This window comes from Pongo pygmaeus, chromosome 2 (genome assembly GCF_028885625.2).
Source record: "Pongo pygmaeus isolate AG05252 chromosome 2, NHGRI_mPonPyg2-v2.0_pri, whole genome shotgun sequence".
NCBI lineage: Eukaryota > Metazoa > Chordata > Mammalia > Primates > Hominidae > Pongo > Pongo pygmaeus.
Genome location: NC_085930.1, coordinates 100334561 through 100352795, shown reverse-complemented (window position 1 = coordinate 100352795; position 18235 = coordinate 100334561). Strand labels below are relative to the sequence as shown.

The 18235-nt window shown below is 58.2% G+C and overlaps 1 protein-coding gene across 5 annotated transcripts in view; it reads left to right on the top strand.

Annotated features, from left to right (window-relative positions):
* The first annotated feature begins 837 nt into the window (after positions 1 to 837).
* PRKCD (protein kinase C delta) overlaps positions 838 to 18235 on the top strand; it is a 31517-nt gene continuing 14119 nt past the window's right edge. Inside the window, exons 1-3 of one of the 5 annotated variants that reach the window (XM_054483872.2) lie at positions 849 to 1057; positions 4721 to 4832; positions 18048 to 18181. In XM_054483872.2, coding sequence (XP_054339847.1) covers positions 18067 to 18181 — 115 coding nt within the window. In that variant the 5' untranslated portion in view covers positions 849 to 1057; positions 4721 to 4832; positions 18048 to 18066. Of the gene's footprint in view, positions 1058 to 4720; positions 4833 to 10401; positions 10500 to 18047; positions 18182 to 18235 lie in introns of those variants that run through there. The other 4 variants (XM_054483873.2, XM_063661058.1, XM_063661059.1 and 1 more) reach the window with 4 other exon arrangements.

The following is an 18235-nucleotide window of genomic DNA, read 5'->3' as shown; positions in this document are numbered from 1 at the left end:
GGACCTGGAACCCTCTATTTTGTCTCCTGGGAAGTGACATTTCTTTGGATGAGTATAAGGCTAATGTCTTGGCTTTCTGAGCTCTGGGGACAGGGGAATGGACTCCCTAGAACCCCAACTGGTCCCTAGACTTTGAGCCTAGGGGACACTCGGTGAATAGATGAATGAGTGAATGAATGAATGAATGAGTTATGGCTGACAACCAAGTTCCACGTCTGGAAAGGAGGCTCAGGCGCCTGCCAGGAGCAATAGAGAGGTCGCGAAGGTGGGGGCAGGAAAGCAGAAGACTGCCAATCGGAGTAGGGGCAGCTGTCAGTCGGGGTAGGGGCAGCTCCCAGAACCGCCTGAGGAGCAGTGCAGCGCCCGACCAGCGAGAACCTCCGACCCTGGAGTCTAACCAGCTCAGTCTTTGGGGCAGAGCCGGGACAGCGGGCTTGGCGGCGGGCACCGAGCCCGGCCGCGTCCGAGCTCCAGCCAACAGGAAGAGCAGGAGTGGGGCCAGGAGAGGCGGGCCAGCTGGCCAGTGGGGAGTCCCGGGCGTGGGCGTGGGGAGCGGGGGAACCCCCGCCGGCCCCTCCCAGGCCCCAGCGGGCGGGGGGCGCCTCCCTACCGGGCCTCAGCGTCCTGCTCTGTAAAATGGGCCCCTTCTGAGGGCTGGCTGCGCGCTAATGGCGGGAGGATGCGAAGAGGGCCAGGGAGGGCAGAGGGGCCGAGAGACTCGGTGTCCCGCGCAAGCAGACGCGGAGGGACGCTGTCAGCGGTTGCAGCTGGCGAGGCGGGGCCTGGCGGGGGCGGGGCCGGCGGCACCTGGGTGAGGTCGCTCGGCCCCGCCCCCTCGCACTTCCGTGTGCCGCGGCGCCGGAGCCCGAGGAGGCTGCAGCCCACATCTCCCCAGCGACCCCCGGCGCCCGCCAGCCGCGCCGAGGCCCGGGCCACACCTCACCGGCTGCTGGGCCCATCCCAGTCAGCCCCGCGCCGAACCCCGTCCGCGCGCGCCGGGGAGCCGCGTCCCCGCCGCTGCCGCCGCGACCCTTGGCGCCTGCCCCTGCGCCGGGAGGTAAGTGAGGGCCGGGTCCGGGCGCGGGATCGGGGCTACCTCGAGGGCGCGGCGCCCTTCCTTCCCCCTTCCCGCCCCAGTTCCCGTTTCCGAAACTGAGAAACTGAGCCGCGGTCAGCGAAAGTCCCGCCGCGCCGAGACCTGCCGGTGACTCCGTCCCCCTGTCCGTCTGTCTGTCCCTCCGCTAGACAGTGGGGGCTGAGGTCCTTCTGTCTGCCCGCTCCCGGCCCCTCCACCCGCCCGTGTGTCTCCCGCTCCTCCGAGGGGCCCGTCCGTTCCTCCCGACTCTCTCCCGGGCCCTATGTCCGTCCGGCTGTCGCCACCCACTCTGTGTTCTCCCCCTGCGCGCCTCTCCGAGACCCGATCCTTCCGTCCCTCGCCACCCGATCCGTCCGTCCCTTGCCCTCCGCGTGCTCCATTGCCCCACCCCCACCCCTACCCCCGCCCGCCGCCCCCTCGATCCCGTCCTCCCGGAGCCGCGCCCCCGGCCCACGCTCGCCGCCCCCTGCCGGTCCAGCCGCCTCTCCGCTCTACCGCGGCGCCCAGGCCAGGCCGCCCGCCGGGCCTCGCCTCCCGCCCCTGGGTCCCTGGAGGCCCGACCCGCGCGGCGCCTCTTCCTCGCTGTCTCTTCTTTCGGTCTCAAGAGTCTTTCTCCGTCCCTTCGTCCATCTCTGGGCTGGGCGTGGCTCCAGTCTCCACCATCCCCCTTCCCACCCCACCCCTCCGCCCCTCTGAGACCCCTCCCAGGGTGGCCCCTGCCCGGTGCGGTCTGTACTCGCCCCAACCCAGATGCCACTCTCGTTGTGGGGGCTCTGCCAGGTGAGGGGAGGAGGTGTGGGGGGCGTCCTCCTGGCTGGCGGTGGAGAGGCAGAAGGAGAGCACCATCGGAACTGCTCCCACTTCCCCAATTCCCTCTCTCCTGGGACAGGGGAGAGCCCCACCGAGCCCCGCCTTAAACCTGGTGAGAAGGATCTGCTGTGAGTGGGTGGGGGGGGGTCCCCTTCTCTGACGCCTACCCTGTATGCGTGGACGCTGTCTTCTTGTGCTAAGTCACTGGTATCTGGGTGTGTGGGTATGTTGTGTGTCTGTGTCAGCTTCTGTGCTGTCTGTCGCTGTGGGACTTGCCTGTGCATGTATGTCCTTTTTCGCATGTGTGACTTGCTTGTGTGTATGTGTGTATGTCTGTGTCCTGAGGCTCTGTGTGTGTCTTTTGCAACTGTGTGTACCATTCTTGGTGTGTTTGTTGTCACCAGACTCTTGTGTGTGTGTATGTCCTTGCCTGCTAGTGTGTGTGTCCCTGTGTGTCTGGAGGTTTCAGTGTTGCACACTGGGTAGGTATATCATGGTGACCAACTGGCCATGAGTACGTTAGATCTGTTAATTGTGGAAGCCCCTGGTGTTGGGTGCCTACCCACCAGGCTCATGTGTGAGTGTATCTGTATAAGTGTGTGTATGTGTGTGTACTCACGTGTGGTTCTCCCTCTGCCACTGAGTTTCTGTGACCAGGCTCACCTGGTCACTAAGGGAGGGGACTGATCCCTGGGGTTTCCTCGTTCCTGCTGTGGAGTGAGCTGGGGTGTGGTGAGCAGGCCAGCAGAGGGAGGCTGTATGGTGCATGTGTGATGTGTGTGGCTGTGTGTGTGCGTGTGTGTGTGAGATGGAGAGGTGTGGAGGTGTCTGGACAGCTGTACCTGGCTGATGGGTGGTGTGAGGGCTATGTGATGGGACAGTGCTGGGGTAAGCCTGGCAGCGTGTGGCCGTGGTAGGAGTGTGTGACTGGTGGGACACAGTCTATGAAACTGCCGGTGTATGCTTGGGGAGTGCCTGATTGTGGGGAACCGAGAGTGCCTGGGCGTGGGTGTTAGCAGCAGGAGGGGGTGTGACAAGGTGTGTGGTGACAGTGCTGGGAGGGAAGGTGAGAGCCCAGTGTGGGGGTGTGTGTGTGAGTGTGTGGGAGACCATGAGGATGTGGGTGTGCACATGGAGAGGGCTAGAGGGCAAGTCTTGGGGTTTGTAGTGTTGTGACCAAGACCTCGGGCTCTGTACCCAAGAATGATTTGGGCTCCAGTACTTGCTTGTGCCTGTTAAGAGCAAGAGACCCAAGCTAGGCCTCTCAAGGCTGAGTGTCCTTATCTGCAGAATGGAGAAAGTTGTGAGGACAAAAGTTCCTATGTTAAAGGTCCTTTAACACAGTCTTGGCCCACAGTGAGAACACAGCACATGCGAAGTCTTTTGTTGTCACCACCCCCAGCTATACGGTTCCCATTCTCCTGGGAGCTGGGGCTAAAGAAAGCCCAGACAGTATCCAACCCAATTTCCTGCCTGTCTGTTGCCCCTTCCCATCTCCTTGACCAAGCAGCTTGAGGGAGCGGGGATGCCCAGACAGAGCCCCCAGTACCCAGCCCTGTTCAGCCTGCATGACAACCCCTCCCTCACCAGCCCTTAGTGTCAGTAGTAGTGATGGGGGAGACAGGGGTGGGGGGTGATTCAGAGCTGTGACTGCAGGGCGCTGACACCATTTAGCTGGCACAGTTTAGATTAAAATTAGAAATAATTTAAAGTACAGACAAAAAGATAAAGCCAAGGATGCCTCTGCCCCCAGGGAATGGTGATGGGGGTCTCCAGCTGGGGGAGGGGTTCACATCTGGGGAGCAGAATCTTTCTTAGAGGCTTGAGCTGGCCTTCAGAGAAAATGCTTAGGCCTTTCAGCCAGGAGACACAGAGTACCTTGCTACCTTTGCCATTTCTTCCTCCCAGGATATCTCCAGGCCTCAGTTTTTTCAGCTGTGTAATGGGCACAATAGTAATGTGAGAATCACCTGAACTATAAGGCACAAAACAAGAGATTAAAAAATGTCACTCTTCAGGCTGGGCACGGTGGCTCACACCTGTAATCCCAGCATTTTAGGAAGCCGAGGCAGGTGGATCACTTGGTCAGGAATTTGAGACCAGCCTGGCCAACATGGTGAAACCCTGTCTCTACCAAAAATACAAAAATTAGCTGGGCGTGGTGGCGCGCACCGGTAATCTCAGCTGCTTAGGAGGCTGAGGCACGAGAATCACTTGAGACCAGGAGGCAAAGGTTGCAGTGAGCCAAGATCGTGCCACTGCACTCCAGCCTGGGCGATAGAGCAAGTCCCTGCCACATTTTAAAAAAAAAAAGTCACTATTCATTTGGCATTCTCAACGTTGAGTCCAGCACAGGAGCTGGCACGCCACATGGAACCTCAGAACCACCTGGGGAGAGGGGGCTAGTAGTTTCCCCATTAAAAAAACTGAGGCTCAGGGGAATTGCCCCAGGACATAAAGTGGTGGTACTTTGTTGCATCCTAGGACTCCTAAACCTGCAGGGTAACCTCCCGCAGACAGGAGGGTTAGGAACAGGTTTTTGCTGTGTTATTGGCTTCCTCACCAGGCTGGAAATGTGCTGAGGGCAGGGACACAGTGTTCCAGCCCCTAACATGGAGTGGACAAATAGCGGTGCCCAGGAAAAGTTGGGCCCACCACCACATTTCAAGGAAGGGAAAGCCACATCCAGAGAGACCCGAGGTTTTAGGGCCAGGAGAGACTGAACTGGGCCTGTCAGCCATGCTGGGACTGGTGGATGGGGAGAGCCTGTTTGGCGGTGCCTCCCTGCTCAGCTGTTTCCTCCTGTTCCTACAGGTCTGCAGGGAACTGGCCAGGCAAGGGGGCAGGCCCTTTTCTCCTGGTGGTTGGTGCCTTGCAGCAGCAGCGGGAGCCAGGACTAAGGACAAGCGGGAGCTGGGAGCCCCAGGTAGGACTGAGTTCTCTTAGGCAGATGGATGGTGCGCTGGTATAGCCTTCCTCTCTGGCCTCTTTGTCCTTTGCTGTGGGACTGGATGGGGTTGGGCATGCGTGCAGAGTCCTTGATCTGGTTGTGGGCCCTGTGTGCCCAGGGGCCACAGCTGTTTGCCCTCTCTATGAGGGGCTCTCTGCTCATGAGGAACTTCCTGCCTGGAACCTGGCTTTGGCCCCAGAATGCTCTCACCTTGGAGCTCGGAGGCCTGGGGCCTACCATTAATTTGGGGCAAAAAGTAGTAACACTTTTTTGGTCAGTTAGAGAGACAGTGGCTCGTGGGCCAAGGTTTGAGGGTGGATGGATGTATCAGCTTTTCCATGGCCCTGTATCTGCCTCAAACTGTCCTCATCATCACACAAGGACACTGGGATTCCCTGTGGGCCCCACAGTGGGTTGGACACTGCAGGGGGATGGAATGGGGTCTCCAGCTCCAGGTATAGCTGAGCTGTCTTCCACACCCCAGGCCCCTCCATTTTCCCCAGCTTCTCTGGAGCCCGAGCAGGGCTCAGTCCCTCTCTTCAGCTTCCAGATTCAAGGGGAGCTAGGCAGAGTCTGGAACAATGCTGGGAAGGCTGCAGTCTCTCTGAAGCCCCTCAGAAAGCTAGAAATTCCTTGTTTTGGGGCAAACCTTGCCTCCTTCAGCCCTATTACCATGAAAACATTGCTGTGGGTGACTCCGCACTCATTCCAGGCTGGTGACTGGGTGACTGGGCCCCAGTGAGCAGGGTTCTGGTGGTGGGTATGGGTGCTAATGAAGCTGGAGCCTGGGAGTAACAGTGGGGGGATAGCAAAGACTGTCTTTCCTCCAGGAGTGCTCCCTGAGCAGACCCCCACAGCCAACCCCACTGGCTGTTACGCACCTATAGGTCTGTGACTAGAGCCATAAAGCCTGGGCTTCCTGGGCCTGACTCTGGGTTAGGGGGCAGAAAGGAGGTCAGGGCCTTCACTCCGGGGTAGGAGTTGGGGCAGAACAGGAGCAGTCTTCACTGGGCCTTCTGTGCATTGGACCTATCCCTAAACCTGGTGTGGAGGAAGTAAAGTGCCTTTGGCTGTGTAGGGGCCTCTGCCACCTAAGTTCTGAAGAGCCAGCCCTTTCCGTCACTCAGCCTTGTTTTCTAAGGAGTTTGATTAGTCTTGGAGACAGCCCACTGTAAACCCTCAGACATCACCCGCCAGCTGCACAGACATATGCGTGCTCACACGGGGATATGGCAAGCTAGGCTGCAGTGGGCACGCACACCCACAGACTCATGAGTTCCTGTATGTGCACCACGCATGTGGGCATGCAGGTACACAGGTGCTCACATGCAGCCACCCATGGCACACTCACACACGCACAGATGCTCTCCCAGTTACCGTTGGCATCCATGCACTCAAATGCCTGCCCACACATACCACACTGTGCCCATTTTGGGGTCAGGAAGGGGGGCTCTGGTCAAGAGTTACAGCCCAGCCAGGTCGCCTGCATCTGGCACCTGAGGGGGACGTTCCAGGTGTGGTTGTGATCTCAGTAAGGAGGGCTGGGCCACCCTGGTAGATGGGCTCTGCCCATGCATTCAGCAGCCACCCTGCCCACCTGGCCCCAGGCTCCAGGCCGACCAGGGATTGGCATGAGAGATGGGAGGCACGAATGCGGGGGAGAGGCTGTGTCAGCTGTGCCAGCACCGTGTGCCTGCTGCTACAGCAGAGGAAGTAGGCTGTCTGGCCATGGGGCCAAGGTGCTCACAGTGGGTGGGGGTCCTATCAACTCCTGTGTCCCCCACAGCGTCCATGCCTAGAGGGAGTGGAGTTGCTGGGCTCTAGGGACTGAGAGGTTGGCAGGGGCTGTCTGTTCACTTCCCAACGCCTGGGCCTAGGGGAGAGGCCCATCTGTCCAAGGCGTTTCCGGAGGCTCACTTCCTCTGAGCTGCCCAGGAAGTGGTTTTGGAGTGGGACTGACCAGCCCTCCGTCCGCGGCTCTACGCCTTGCTCCGCCCCGCCTTGCCTGCCCGGGAGCAGCGTCTGGCCACCGGGTTAGGCTGACTGACCAGGCTTTTCACTGCCAGGGCTGCCCAGGCCTTTTTAGGGGGCTCTAGGAGAAGGGCAGGGGGCAGGTCACGAAGTCCCCTGCAGTCCCCACAACCGTGGCTCCTTTCTTTCTCTGAGCCTGTAAGCCGAGGCTCAAGAGCATCAACTCTGGTAGGCATGGCCCCCTTGAGAGAGGTGATGGCTGGGCTGCATCTCAGTGACTAGGCAGCTCCCAGCAGCTCTATGAATGAACCTGGGCAAGTGGCTTTGCTGCTCAGTGCCTCAGTTTCCCCCTGATAACAGAGATAATGATAGCAGATGAGATAATGATAGCATCCATCTTGATGAGGTTGTGCGGAAATGACAGATAACATATGCAAAGTAGCTAGCATCGTGCTTAGCTCCTTGTCAGAGTTGAATGAGTAGAAACTGTAGTTATGTAAAGCATTTAGAGCCCAGTTCATGGGAACTATTCAAAAAATAGCAAGTGGGACTGATGCGGGGTTATTATTATCTGATGGGCTGGGCACTGGCCCAGTGTTACATGGCCAGGTGGCTATGGAGCCTGGCCGAGGAGCCAGGTCTCTGACTCCCTCATCCCCCTCAATTCTGCCTCCAGTGGCAGTGCCCTACTTGTTCAATAGGTTCCATGTCCTCCGAGGAGAGGAGCTCCTGCTGGAGCAGCTCCACCCACTCAGCAGTCCAGCCCCTGCCTGCTCTTCTCCCCCTCACTCCCTTTTAAAGGGAGAAAATAGATCTCATGACAAATGGATGCAGGGAGGGGAAAGGCAGTCTGCAGCTGCCTGCTGCCCCCTCAGGGCTCCCCTTGGCCCTCTCAGGCTCTGGCCTCCTGCAGGACATTAGGCTGGGAGAATTGGCTGGGAACGAGGGGGTGGATGTAAGCCCTCCTGCCAGCCTGCTTACCCTTCAGACCCCAAAGGAGTCAGCCTTTGGACTGGGGCAGGGAGTGGGCATCTGGGACTGATGGAGGTTAGAAGAGTAGGGGGAGCTAGAAAACCCCCTACACCCATGGCAGCTGGGGGCAGGGCCCAGCCTGTCCCAGGGACACAAAGAAGGTCAGCACAGTTAGGGTTGGGCTAAGCGTTGGCCTTCACTGTGTGGGGCCCAGAGGCTGGGGGTGAGGAGTGTTGAGGAGTGGTAAGGACAGTGATGCAAACAGCGCGGGCCTGAGGGCTGGAGAGTGAAAGATGGATGGGCCTGGGTGGGAAGTGTGATTGAGGGTATCCTGAAGGCTTAAGAGCAGGACTTCTGCGGGCATCAGACAGACCCTGGTTGAATCCTTGCTCGATATTTACTGGCTGTGCACCCTTGAGCCAGAGACTGGACTGTTCCCCACTTGCCTCATCTGTGAAATGGGCAGATCAGGGGGTGTGGTGTACTGTGAGACATGAACGATGGGAAAGAGCCACTGTGTGGGGTGGGGTGGAGCAGGAAGACGGAACAGCAAGCCCAGAGGCTCCTAAGCGGGAAGGAACTGGCTGCTTCGGGAACTGAAAGGGGTCAGCGTGGCCGGGGCACAGGAGTGAGGGAAAGGCAGCTGCCCGAGAGGTCAGGGAGGTAACGGCGATGGGGAGGGGGGTGGCGGGGGGCAGGCTGCATGGAGCAGGCTGAGGGGAGGAGTCTGGGCTTGTCAGAGGGGCAATGAGAGGCACCGGGGGCTTGGGCAGGGGGTGACAAAATCTGTCTGAAAAGCCCCGTCTGGTGGCTGCAGCAGGGGGACCGTCGGGGCCAGGGTAGAGGATGGAGAGCAGTCAGAAGGCAGGTGCAGAGCCTGTGGATGGTGGTGGTGGGAGAAGAGGATTTGAGACTTGAGGACAGGCTGCAGTGGCAGACGGGATGGCCTTATTGTGTGGGGAGCAGGGGGAGCTGTCTGGCCTGAGCCACTGCGTGAGCTCGTGCACTCCTAGTGGATGAGGAGCGCTAGGAGGGGAACGGCGGGGGACTGGTGTGGGCAGGCTTGAGCTCTTCTGGAGTCATTCATGTGGTGAAGCCAGGGAGGCAGGTGGGGCCAGAAGCCTGAAGTTCAGGAGGGTCTGGGCCCAAAGCAGAGACAGGGAGCCTAAAGCCAGGATTGGGGAGGAGAGGGCTCAACAGGCCTTCTAAGGGATGGGGGAGCGTTTGAGAGGCCCAGGAACAGGACTGGGATGGCTGTCCCTCAAAGGTCTCCACCAAGGCACCCAGGAGGGCAGGCTTGTGGTGGCTGAGCTGCTGTTTTCACAACAGCTCCGGAAGCTTTGGATCATGTCTATGGCCGTGTTGGGTAAACAGGCAGAGCAGAGCAGGCAGTCGCCAAGGCCTGAGGCTGGATCAGATGTCTGCGTGGTGTAGGTTGTGGGCTGGGGTTGTTGGGGCGGGAGGAGGATCCCAGGGTCCTCCAGCGTCAGGGCTGGAGAAAGCTTAGAGGTCTCCATTGTTGAGACAGGGAGGCTGGAGCCCCAGGAGGGGCAGTAGCTGGCCAGCCTCTGCCAGTGTACTCATGCTGCCTGCCTCAGCCCAGTTCTGCCCAGAGCCTCAGGCCAGAACAGGGCACCCTGCAGCTGGGGGGCTTAACAGAGCCTCTTTTCCCGCTGATCCAAGGAAGTCTGGAAGACACCAGAGCACTTGGGCCAAGATCGCGGAGCACCCAGGCAGCAGATCTGAGCTAGGCCTGTCTAGGTCCAAGCTCGCCGGTTCCTCTGTCCGCTGCCCACTGTGGGATGGCGCACCATGCGGGATGGTCCTGCCTCTCTCCCAGCTTTCTCAAGATCCCCAAAGTGGGGAAGCATCATGTGGGTCCTGCCCAGATCCTGGGGATGACTGGCAAAAGGCTTAGGTGGCCATCTTGCCTTCTCCCAAACACAAAACGATTGTTTCCAATGGTAAACCATCTGGAAAATCGTGGGAACTCTGTGGGAGAAAGAAGGGCTAAGGAGTAGGGCTCTTGGAAGGGGGGCTGATGGAGGAGCTGTTCCCACCTCCAAACACATACCCTCACCCCGTTGGAGGCCAGATGGGCAGTTCTAGGACTAGAGCTGGAGGTTCTCTCCCTACTTCCCCCTGGGTCTGCCCCATTGGCTTTGTGGCTTTGGTTGAATTGCTCAACCTCTCTTTCGGTTTCTGCACAGTGAGCCTGCAGCTCATGGAACTTGTGCCTGGGGTGCCCGGCTTGGTGCCCTACCAGCACAGGTTCAAGCCCTCCCCTCCCCCTGTGCACCAGGCCTGTGACTGCCACCTGTGACCTTCAACCTCCACCACAGCCTCAGGGCCCTGCAGGCAGGTGGGCGGGCGGGCGGAGGCCTGCCCAGTGATGTGCCTGACCAGCCCACTCCTTCTCTTACACACTTTAGACTTTGCTCTGGATCAAGAGGGACTTTCTTCGCCTCCCTGAGTGGAAAGACCCAGCCTAGCCTGACACCAGCTGCCCTTCTGCCCCTCTTCCATTCCCCAGCCATTGTGCCTGGGTGCTGCGGTGGAAAAAGCTGCTTGGACTTCATGGTGCCAGACTCTAGTCAGGGATGTGGGGTCCTTCCAGGCCTGTATGTTTCTGTGTCTGCCTGGAGCATCTCTGTGCCACTGTGTACATTATAGCTTGTGGCACCCCACGTGCATGTGGAGGTATGTGGTCGGGTGTGGTCTGTGTGGGCCTGGGTGTCTGTTGAGATGTGAGAGCCGGTGAATGTGGGTGTGTTTCTGTGTGTGTGTGTGCCCCTGAGTCATCGTAGCGGTGTGTGTACATACCTGTGGCTCCAGCTGTGTGCGTGTGTGTCTAATGTCGAGTGGGGCTCCCTGTGTGCTGTTTGGGTTGGCGAGTGTGCCTGTGTGCACACATGTGTGGTTATTCATGGAGAGGCCCAGCTGCATCCCCCACCCTGGCTCCTCACAGAGGCCCCTTGTCCTCACAGGATCTGGCTCTCTAGCTCCTGCCATGAAGGGGCCTTTGTTCCTCTCTCAGGGGTACCTGGGGCACCCCCCTCTGACTGAGCCCAGGACTCCTCATATCCTAGGGCTGGCTAGTGACTCGAGGCCTGTGCCTGGTGGCCTCCCTCCAAGGAGGCCTTACCCCACACAAGCTGGCAGGGGTGGATGTGAGCCGATGACAGCCAGGCTCCCAAGTCCTGCCCCTCTGACCCTTCCAGACCCTCTGGCAGGGCAGGCCATTATGCTCCTGCTGACCCCTCAGATTGAAGGCCCCCAGCAAACAGGTCCCTGCAGCCTCCATTCTCCTCCAGCCCCCCTCACTCCCTACTACTCACTGCCTGCGTGGCGCATCCTACAGAGGTCTTACCATCCTTTGTAATCACATATTTATGTGACTGGCTCCCACCAGGCTGTAAGTTCCATGGGCCTGGTGTGGCAGAGGTTACCAGTGGGAAAGCAGCTAGCTTCCTGAGAGGTGGGAAGGGTCCCCCAGGGCCAGCCTTCTGAGCTGCCTGGAAGGATCTGTGGGAATTCAGAAGGCCGTTCCAGCTGAGGGAACAACATCTGCAAAAACATGGGGGCTGGGAAATGGGACACATGTTCACAGAGTAGCCAGAGCCGGGATTGAGGTAGAGAGCAGAACAGGGCCAGGGAGTGGGTAGCCTGGAAGGCCTGGAAGGCCTGGAGAGGTCTGGGCTTTCTCCAGGGGCAGTGAGAGCCTAGGAGGTTCCCAGCTGTGGGAAGAATGGGTAGGGGAGGGACCAGAGATGGTGACAACCGGGAGGGAGCTGGGTAAGGGGAGGAGAGGCCACAGGCACTGGTTGGTCTGTGTGGGGTGAGGGAGGGGCCCAGGAGGAGCCCTGGCTGGGGGATGAGGTACCTGTCCTGGGAGGAGCAGGTATGGGGAGCATCCCTTGCTCTGGGACTTGGCTGTGACCTGAGTCTATAGATCTGGTTCTTATCTCAGCACAAGGCTGGGCATGTGGAGGCTGGGGGATGGGCCCTGGTGGAGGAACCCTAAAGGGTCTTGCTAGCCCTTCCCCTCCCACCTCCTGTTCCTCTTGCTGAGCCCACTTCCTGGGTTGTGAAACCTGCATGGCCTCCTTGCCTTGTTTCCGCTGGGAAGGCCATCTAGGCAGCCAGCCTCCCAGCCCAGCTACCACCCACATGCCTACCCAACCTGGCAGCTCCACCATGCCCGGCCCCCTTGCCCTGCCATGACTGCCGGGAACAGTCCTGCACCCTCCTGCTGATCACACTTCCTCTCACTGTCCTTCCTGCCCCTGCCTGGGCCTTGGTCTCCTCTGCCCTCCTTTATTCATCCACAAGGCTGTGGCAGGCTGCACTGTGGACTCCCCCAGGCAGAGTCTGCATCCTTAGGAGGGCCCCCACTTTGTGCCACCTGCCATGCAGTTGTGACTTCCGTGGCAGGCGTCAGGTGTGTGTGGGAGAGGGCTGCAGTAGGTGGCATGGGGGACATCCCCTGCCTCCCCGGGGTCTGTTCAAGGGAACCAGACCCCGCTATACCCACCAGGGGCTGCAGCTGGTCTTTCATTGCCCTTGCTTTGACTGACCTCAGCCTGTCACCTCATTTCTCCCATAGACGTTTCTGAGGCAGCCTCCTTCTGCTCTCACACACCTCCCCCCAGCAGCCTGATCAAGCCTCTTTCCTCCAGCCCAGCTTACTCTTCTGACCAACAGGCATCATCCTGTGGCCTGTGAGGCAGAATCGAACACCAGGGAAGGGATGGGGTGGAGGGGACCAGGCTGGATCTGGGAGCCAGGGAACCTCACTGCAGGACCTTGGCCTTAGTTTCCTCCTCTGTACAATGAGGAGATGGGCGTGTCAGTCTCTGAAGACCTATCTCTTGTGGAGAGATTGGCTTGTTGGGGTTTTTCACCTTTGACAAAACCATTATCCAACAAGTTACATGTGATGCAGAAAAATTAGCAAATGCATTCCTGTTTCTGCTGGCGCCCCTCAGGCCATGTCCCTCACCCCAGCCTCCTGTGCTGGTATACACCAGCAACGTGTAGATGTGCAGCACACATACTTGTCTGCTGGAGGCAACCAGGAGTTCTGTGCCTGGGAGCTCCAAACCCAAGGTCACTCTGATCACCTTGAGGCCGATCTTGCCCACTGCCGGGTACTGGCTGGGAACAGGTTTCCATTTGTCCCAGAGGAGGTGACCTGCCTTCTCTGGCCTGACCTAGCTACTGCCTTTCCTTACCTCTGGGCTGCTGATCTGGGGCTCACATTCCCTGGGGCTGGGATCCAGTGTGTCCAAGCCTTCCCTAGGTTTTGTTTTTGTTTTGTTTTATTTGTTTTTAGTTTTTTCAAGACAGAGTGTCACTTTATTGCCCAGGCTGGAGTGCAGTGGCATGATCTCGGCTCACTGCAACCTCCACCTCCCAGGTTCAAGTGATTCTTCTGCCTCAGCCTCCCAAGTAGGTGGGATTACAGGTGCCCGCCACCGCACCTGGCTAAATTTTGTATTTTAGTAGAGAAGGGGTTTCACTTGTTGGCCAGGCTGGTCTTGAACTCCTGACCTCAGGTGATCTGCCCGCCTCGGCCTCCCAAAGTGTTGAGATTACAGGTATGAGCCACCGTGCCTGGCCCTTCCCCAGGTTTTGGAAATGGAGGCTGGTCCAAGTGGCGAGGTCAGGGGGGAAGACCACTGGTCAAGCATGGGGTACCTGTCTCTTGGAGCCCTTACCTCCCTGTTTTCTCTGTCTTCATGTGTGTTTGTGTGTGCTGATCCTGGCACATTTATCCATCTCCACCTCTACCCTCTTCTGTCCACCTCTACCCTTTTCTCTCTGTCTCTTCTTCCCAACATGGCATACTGGAAAGGACCTGCGATGCGACATCAGGCAGGCCTGGATGTATCCTTCCATCACTTACTTGCTGTGTGACCTTTTGGAAAGTCACTTTGCTTCTCTGAGCTTTGGTTTCTTCATCAGTAAAATCCCTTCTGGACCCGCATAGGGATAAAGTGAGCTAATGTAATTACAGAGGTAATCTGTGACATCGTCGGCCTCAGAAAAGGACTGTCCTTCTTCTAAGTGGAGGAGCCAAGATTCATACCTAGACACTGACCCTTAGTCTGGTGCTTTCTGCTTCATAAAGCTGCCTCTGCTGTAGGCTGGAGAAGCAGAATAGAGACTAGGAGCCCTTAGGCAGCTGGGAAAGGCCTGGCTGGCCTCAGCTGGCTCCAAGGAGCTTGTCCCATGGAGGCTGTGTGGGTTCGAGCCCCCGGCACCGCCTGGCCCTGCAGAGTGGCCATGAGTCTGGGGCTGAGCCAGCGGCCTTCCTCTGGGGCCTCCGTGGCCCAGGTCCTATTTGCATGGGGGCTATAAATAGTCAGTACACCTTGCTTTTGTGCTGCTGCTTCACCCCCTCCTCCCTGCCATATACTCTGAGAGGTAGGGGGCAGACTCTGACTCTGCTGTGCAGAGCAGGGACTTGTGGCCCAGAGAGGCCCAGGACCTCTCTGAGGGTCACACAGTGATGGAAGAAGATACGGGGCTCTGAGTAGTACAAATAGGGACAGAGGAGGTGGCAGAACCTGGCCAGAGCCCATGCCCTGGTTTTAGTCCTGGGAGGTTGGGTCTGATTTATGGTTACTGCTGGTTAGCCTCGGGGCAGCCCACGAAGACCATGGCTCCCCAGTTCTCATGGCACTGCAGCCTGGCGGTGCAGGTTTAGGGCTGGGGCCTGCTGTGTTTGTGGTTTTCCCTCTAGTGGCTTCTAACTGTGAGCAGCAGCTGCTCTGAGTGTGGCCTGAGAGAGCTGGAGGGCCACCCTCGGGTGGGCAGGTCCTGGGCTCTGCCTCACCCTCCTGGGGCTTCTCTGACCCACTCTCTCCTCCACCCTCCATGCAGTCCTGGGGTGGTCCCCACGCATACCTCCTGCTGGGCAGGCCGGGGGTAAGGGAAGCCATGGAGCCTGTGGGCTGTCAGGGCTGGACCCCAAGGGTTGGTGGCTGGGAGGAGGACCTGGCTGGCCGGTGTTGGAGCATCTGGTGCTCCTGAGTAAATTGTATGTTCATGGAGACCTGGTTTCCCTTTCGGAGCAGTGGGATCTGTAACCAGGACTGTCTTCCCAGGCTGCTGGGCGGGGGAATGGATGCAGTGGGGGTGCGAGTGCGCTTTGTAAACTGCGAAGGGAGGTGCACAGTGAGGGATGGATGCTGCAATGAGAGGGGGTGATAGTGGTAAGAGGACCCCCCTCCCCGTGGCCTGTTGGGTTGATTGTGGCCCTCATCCTACGTGAGTTCTCATTATCCCCACAACTCTGAGCCAAGAGACTATTGCTCATCAGGAAATGGGGGTGCTGAGGCTCAGAAAGGTCAAGTGACCTGCACAGAGTCCACAGCCAAGGCAACGTTGGTGTCAGGATGCAGCACCTAGGTGGCCTGGCCATCATTTTGCCACATGTGCTGCCCTGAGCCTCTCTCCCCTAGGAGGCCAGGCCTCCTGCAACACACTTGCTCCTCCTTTATCCCTGTGCCCCTGTCCCCTCAACCCTCATCATCCTCCGAGGCACTCAGAAGTTGCTTGCTGCCCCAGCTGGGTCTCCAGGTTTTCCTAACAGCAGAGCTGCATCTGCTGGGATTAGGCCCTGGATGTGTGGACACAGACCTGCCAATCATTCCAGACCCAGGGAGCACTCACCTGGGTGCTGGATCTCTTGGACCCTCAGGGACAAGCCAGGCAGCAAAAGGGGCAAGATGTCCGTCTTGCTTACGGGTTTGGGATGCTCACCCAGATTCCTGCACATATGTGAGGCCAGGCCCACGCAGCTTGCTTTTTCACTCCAGTATTAACTGAGTGCCCACCATGTGCCACCCACTCCCATAGCTGCATATAATCGCATTCCTGTAGACCCGTGCAACCTCACACACACCGATTCATGCATGCTGCAGCCTGGGGAGCAGCCCGCAGCAGCCCCCAACTGGCCCTCTCACCCTGGCCCACCAAGAGGTCAAGGGCAGCTGGCCTGGCACACAGGCCACCTGCTGGTGTCAGGCTGAAGGCTTCGGGACTTGGGCTCAGGCGTGAGCTTGCACACCCACTCTCACATCTACTGAGTAGGAGCCAGGGCCAGGCAAGGGATGTGGTGGGGTCTGCCCTGCCTGGGTCCTGCCCTCTGCTCTGGCAGCTGCTGGCCTCAGAGGGCTGCCTGGACTCACTGGGCTGGGCTGCAGGGTGAGGTCAGCATTTGCTGTGAGCTCATCTGAGCTGGGAGCTCCCAGCAGAGCTGGCCGCTGCTCTGGCCACCTTGTGCAGGAGCTGGAGGAAGTCATCTGAGGCTGGGCAGCTGTTGTGTATGCATGCACACGTGTGTGTCTGAGTGTGCCCCTGTGTGCTGGCTTATGTTCAGGATGGAGTGAATACATGTGCATGTGCACAAAATCGAGTGAGCGCTCCCTCAACCAAGGCTGTGGAGCAGCCTCGTGGGGCCTGGGCAGGAGCCAGTGTGCACATAGGTGGTTGCACACCTGTGTGTCCTTCACAAGTGGCAACCTGAGGAGCCCCTTGGAGTCACTTACTGTAGTAAACATAAACTTAGAGAATGGTGAGAAACCCAGAAGTGTGGGAGGCTGCTGTGTATGAATCTTCAAGGCACAGTCAGCGTTACATTCAACATTAAAATACAGTTTGGGTTTTTTTTTTAATTATTTTTCTGAGGCAGAGTCTCGCTCTGTTGCCCAGGCTGGAGTGCAATGGCGCAGTCTCAGCTCACTGCAACCTCTGCCTCCCAGGTTCCAGCCAGTCTTCTGCCCTCAGCCTCCCAAGTAGCTGGGATTATAGGCATGCACCACCACGCCTGGCTAGTTTTTGTATTTTTAGTAGAGATGGGGTTTCACCATGTTGGCCAGGCTGGTCTCGAACTCCTGACCTCAGGTGACTCGCCCGCCTTGGCCTCCCAAAGTGCTGAGATTACAGGCATGAGCCACTGTGCCTGGGCAGTTTGGGTTTTTTTTAAGAGATAGGGTCTCACTCTGCCACCCATGCTGGAGTGCACTACATGGCACTCTGCTGCCTTGAACTCTTGGCCTCAAGCGATCCTCTTACCTTGGCCTCCTGAAGTACCGAGATTATGGGAGTGAGCCACCATGCCCACCTGTTTTATATTTGGGGAAATAATTAGTTTGAAGGTGCAGGCAACCTTCCAGGCAAGCGAGAGGCACTTGACCCCAAGGGGTCAAGTTAGAAGGGTCAGGCACACTGATGTAGGCAGAGCCTCTCACTGCCCTGATCCCTGAACAAAGTGGGTGCCAAGTTAGTGGAATGTCAGCTTTTGGTTCTGATTCTGCCTTAGGGTTTCAGTTTCCCCATCTGAAAAGTGGGGGGTGTTTATCTTGGCACTGCTTGTCTGCCTGGGTAGTTATGAAGAAAAAACCCCAAACTTAGAAAATCATGAAGGGCTGCATGGGACAGGATGGGAGAAAGAGGCAGTACTGTCCTGTCCCCTTACCAGGTGACAATGGCACATACCAGGTGCCTGGCATGGAGCAGGTACCCAGCAATAGGGTACTTAGGGAGTCACTGAGTGACTCCCCAAATGAATATCTTGGGGTGACAGATGCAAATGCCACCAGGGCCCAGGTAGGAGGAGTGAAGAGAGTGCCCCTGGCCTGGGGTAGATTGATGGAGGGCAGCCATCCCAGTGCTAGCTGGCTGTTGCCCAGTGGGCCCAACATCACATTTTCCAGTTTTACCAGAGACGCCACAAATCCAGACTTACATAAACCTCTCAATATTTTTCTTTTTCTTTTTCTTTCTTTTTTTTTTTTTGAGACAGAGCTTGGCTCTTGTCACCCAGGCTGGAGTGTAGTGGTGCGATCTTGGCTCACTGCAATCTCCGCCTCCCGGGTTCAAGCGATTCTCCTGCCTCAGCCTCATGAGTAGCTGGAATTACAGGCATGCACCACCACACCCAGCTAATTTTTAGTAGAGATGGCTTTTCACCATGTTGGTCAGGCTGGTCTCAAACTCCTGACCTCAGGCCATCTGCCTGCCTTGGCCTCCCAAAGTGCTGGGATTACAGGTGTGAGCCACCGTGCCTGGCAAACCTCTCAGTTTTTAACACTGGCAACTGAGACTAGTGTGTGTATGCACCATGTGGTCCAAACCCAATCATGGGAGAGCCCTGGGGGAGTGGGTCCCTGAGTGTTGCCCGTGACTGTTCCCGCTGGTCCTGCCCAGCCGCCTGGCCTCACCCCTCTGTGTGCACAGCCCTACTGCAGGCCCCACCATGGCACCATTCCTGCGCATCGCCTTCAACTCCTACGAGCTGGGCTCCCTGCAGGCTGAGGATGAGGTGAACCAGCCCTTCTGTGCCGTGAAGATGAAGGAGGCACTCAGCACAGGTAGGCCTGGAGGCTGGACCCTGGAGAGGGACTGGGAATCTGGGCCCAGCTGGA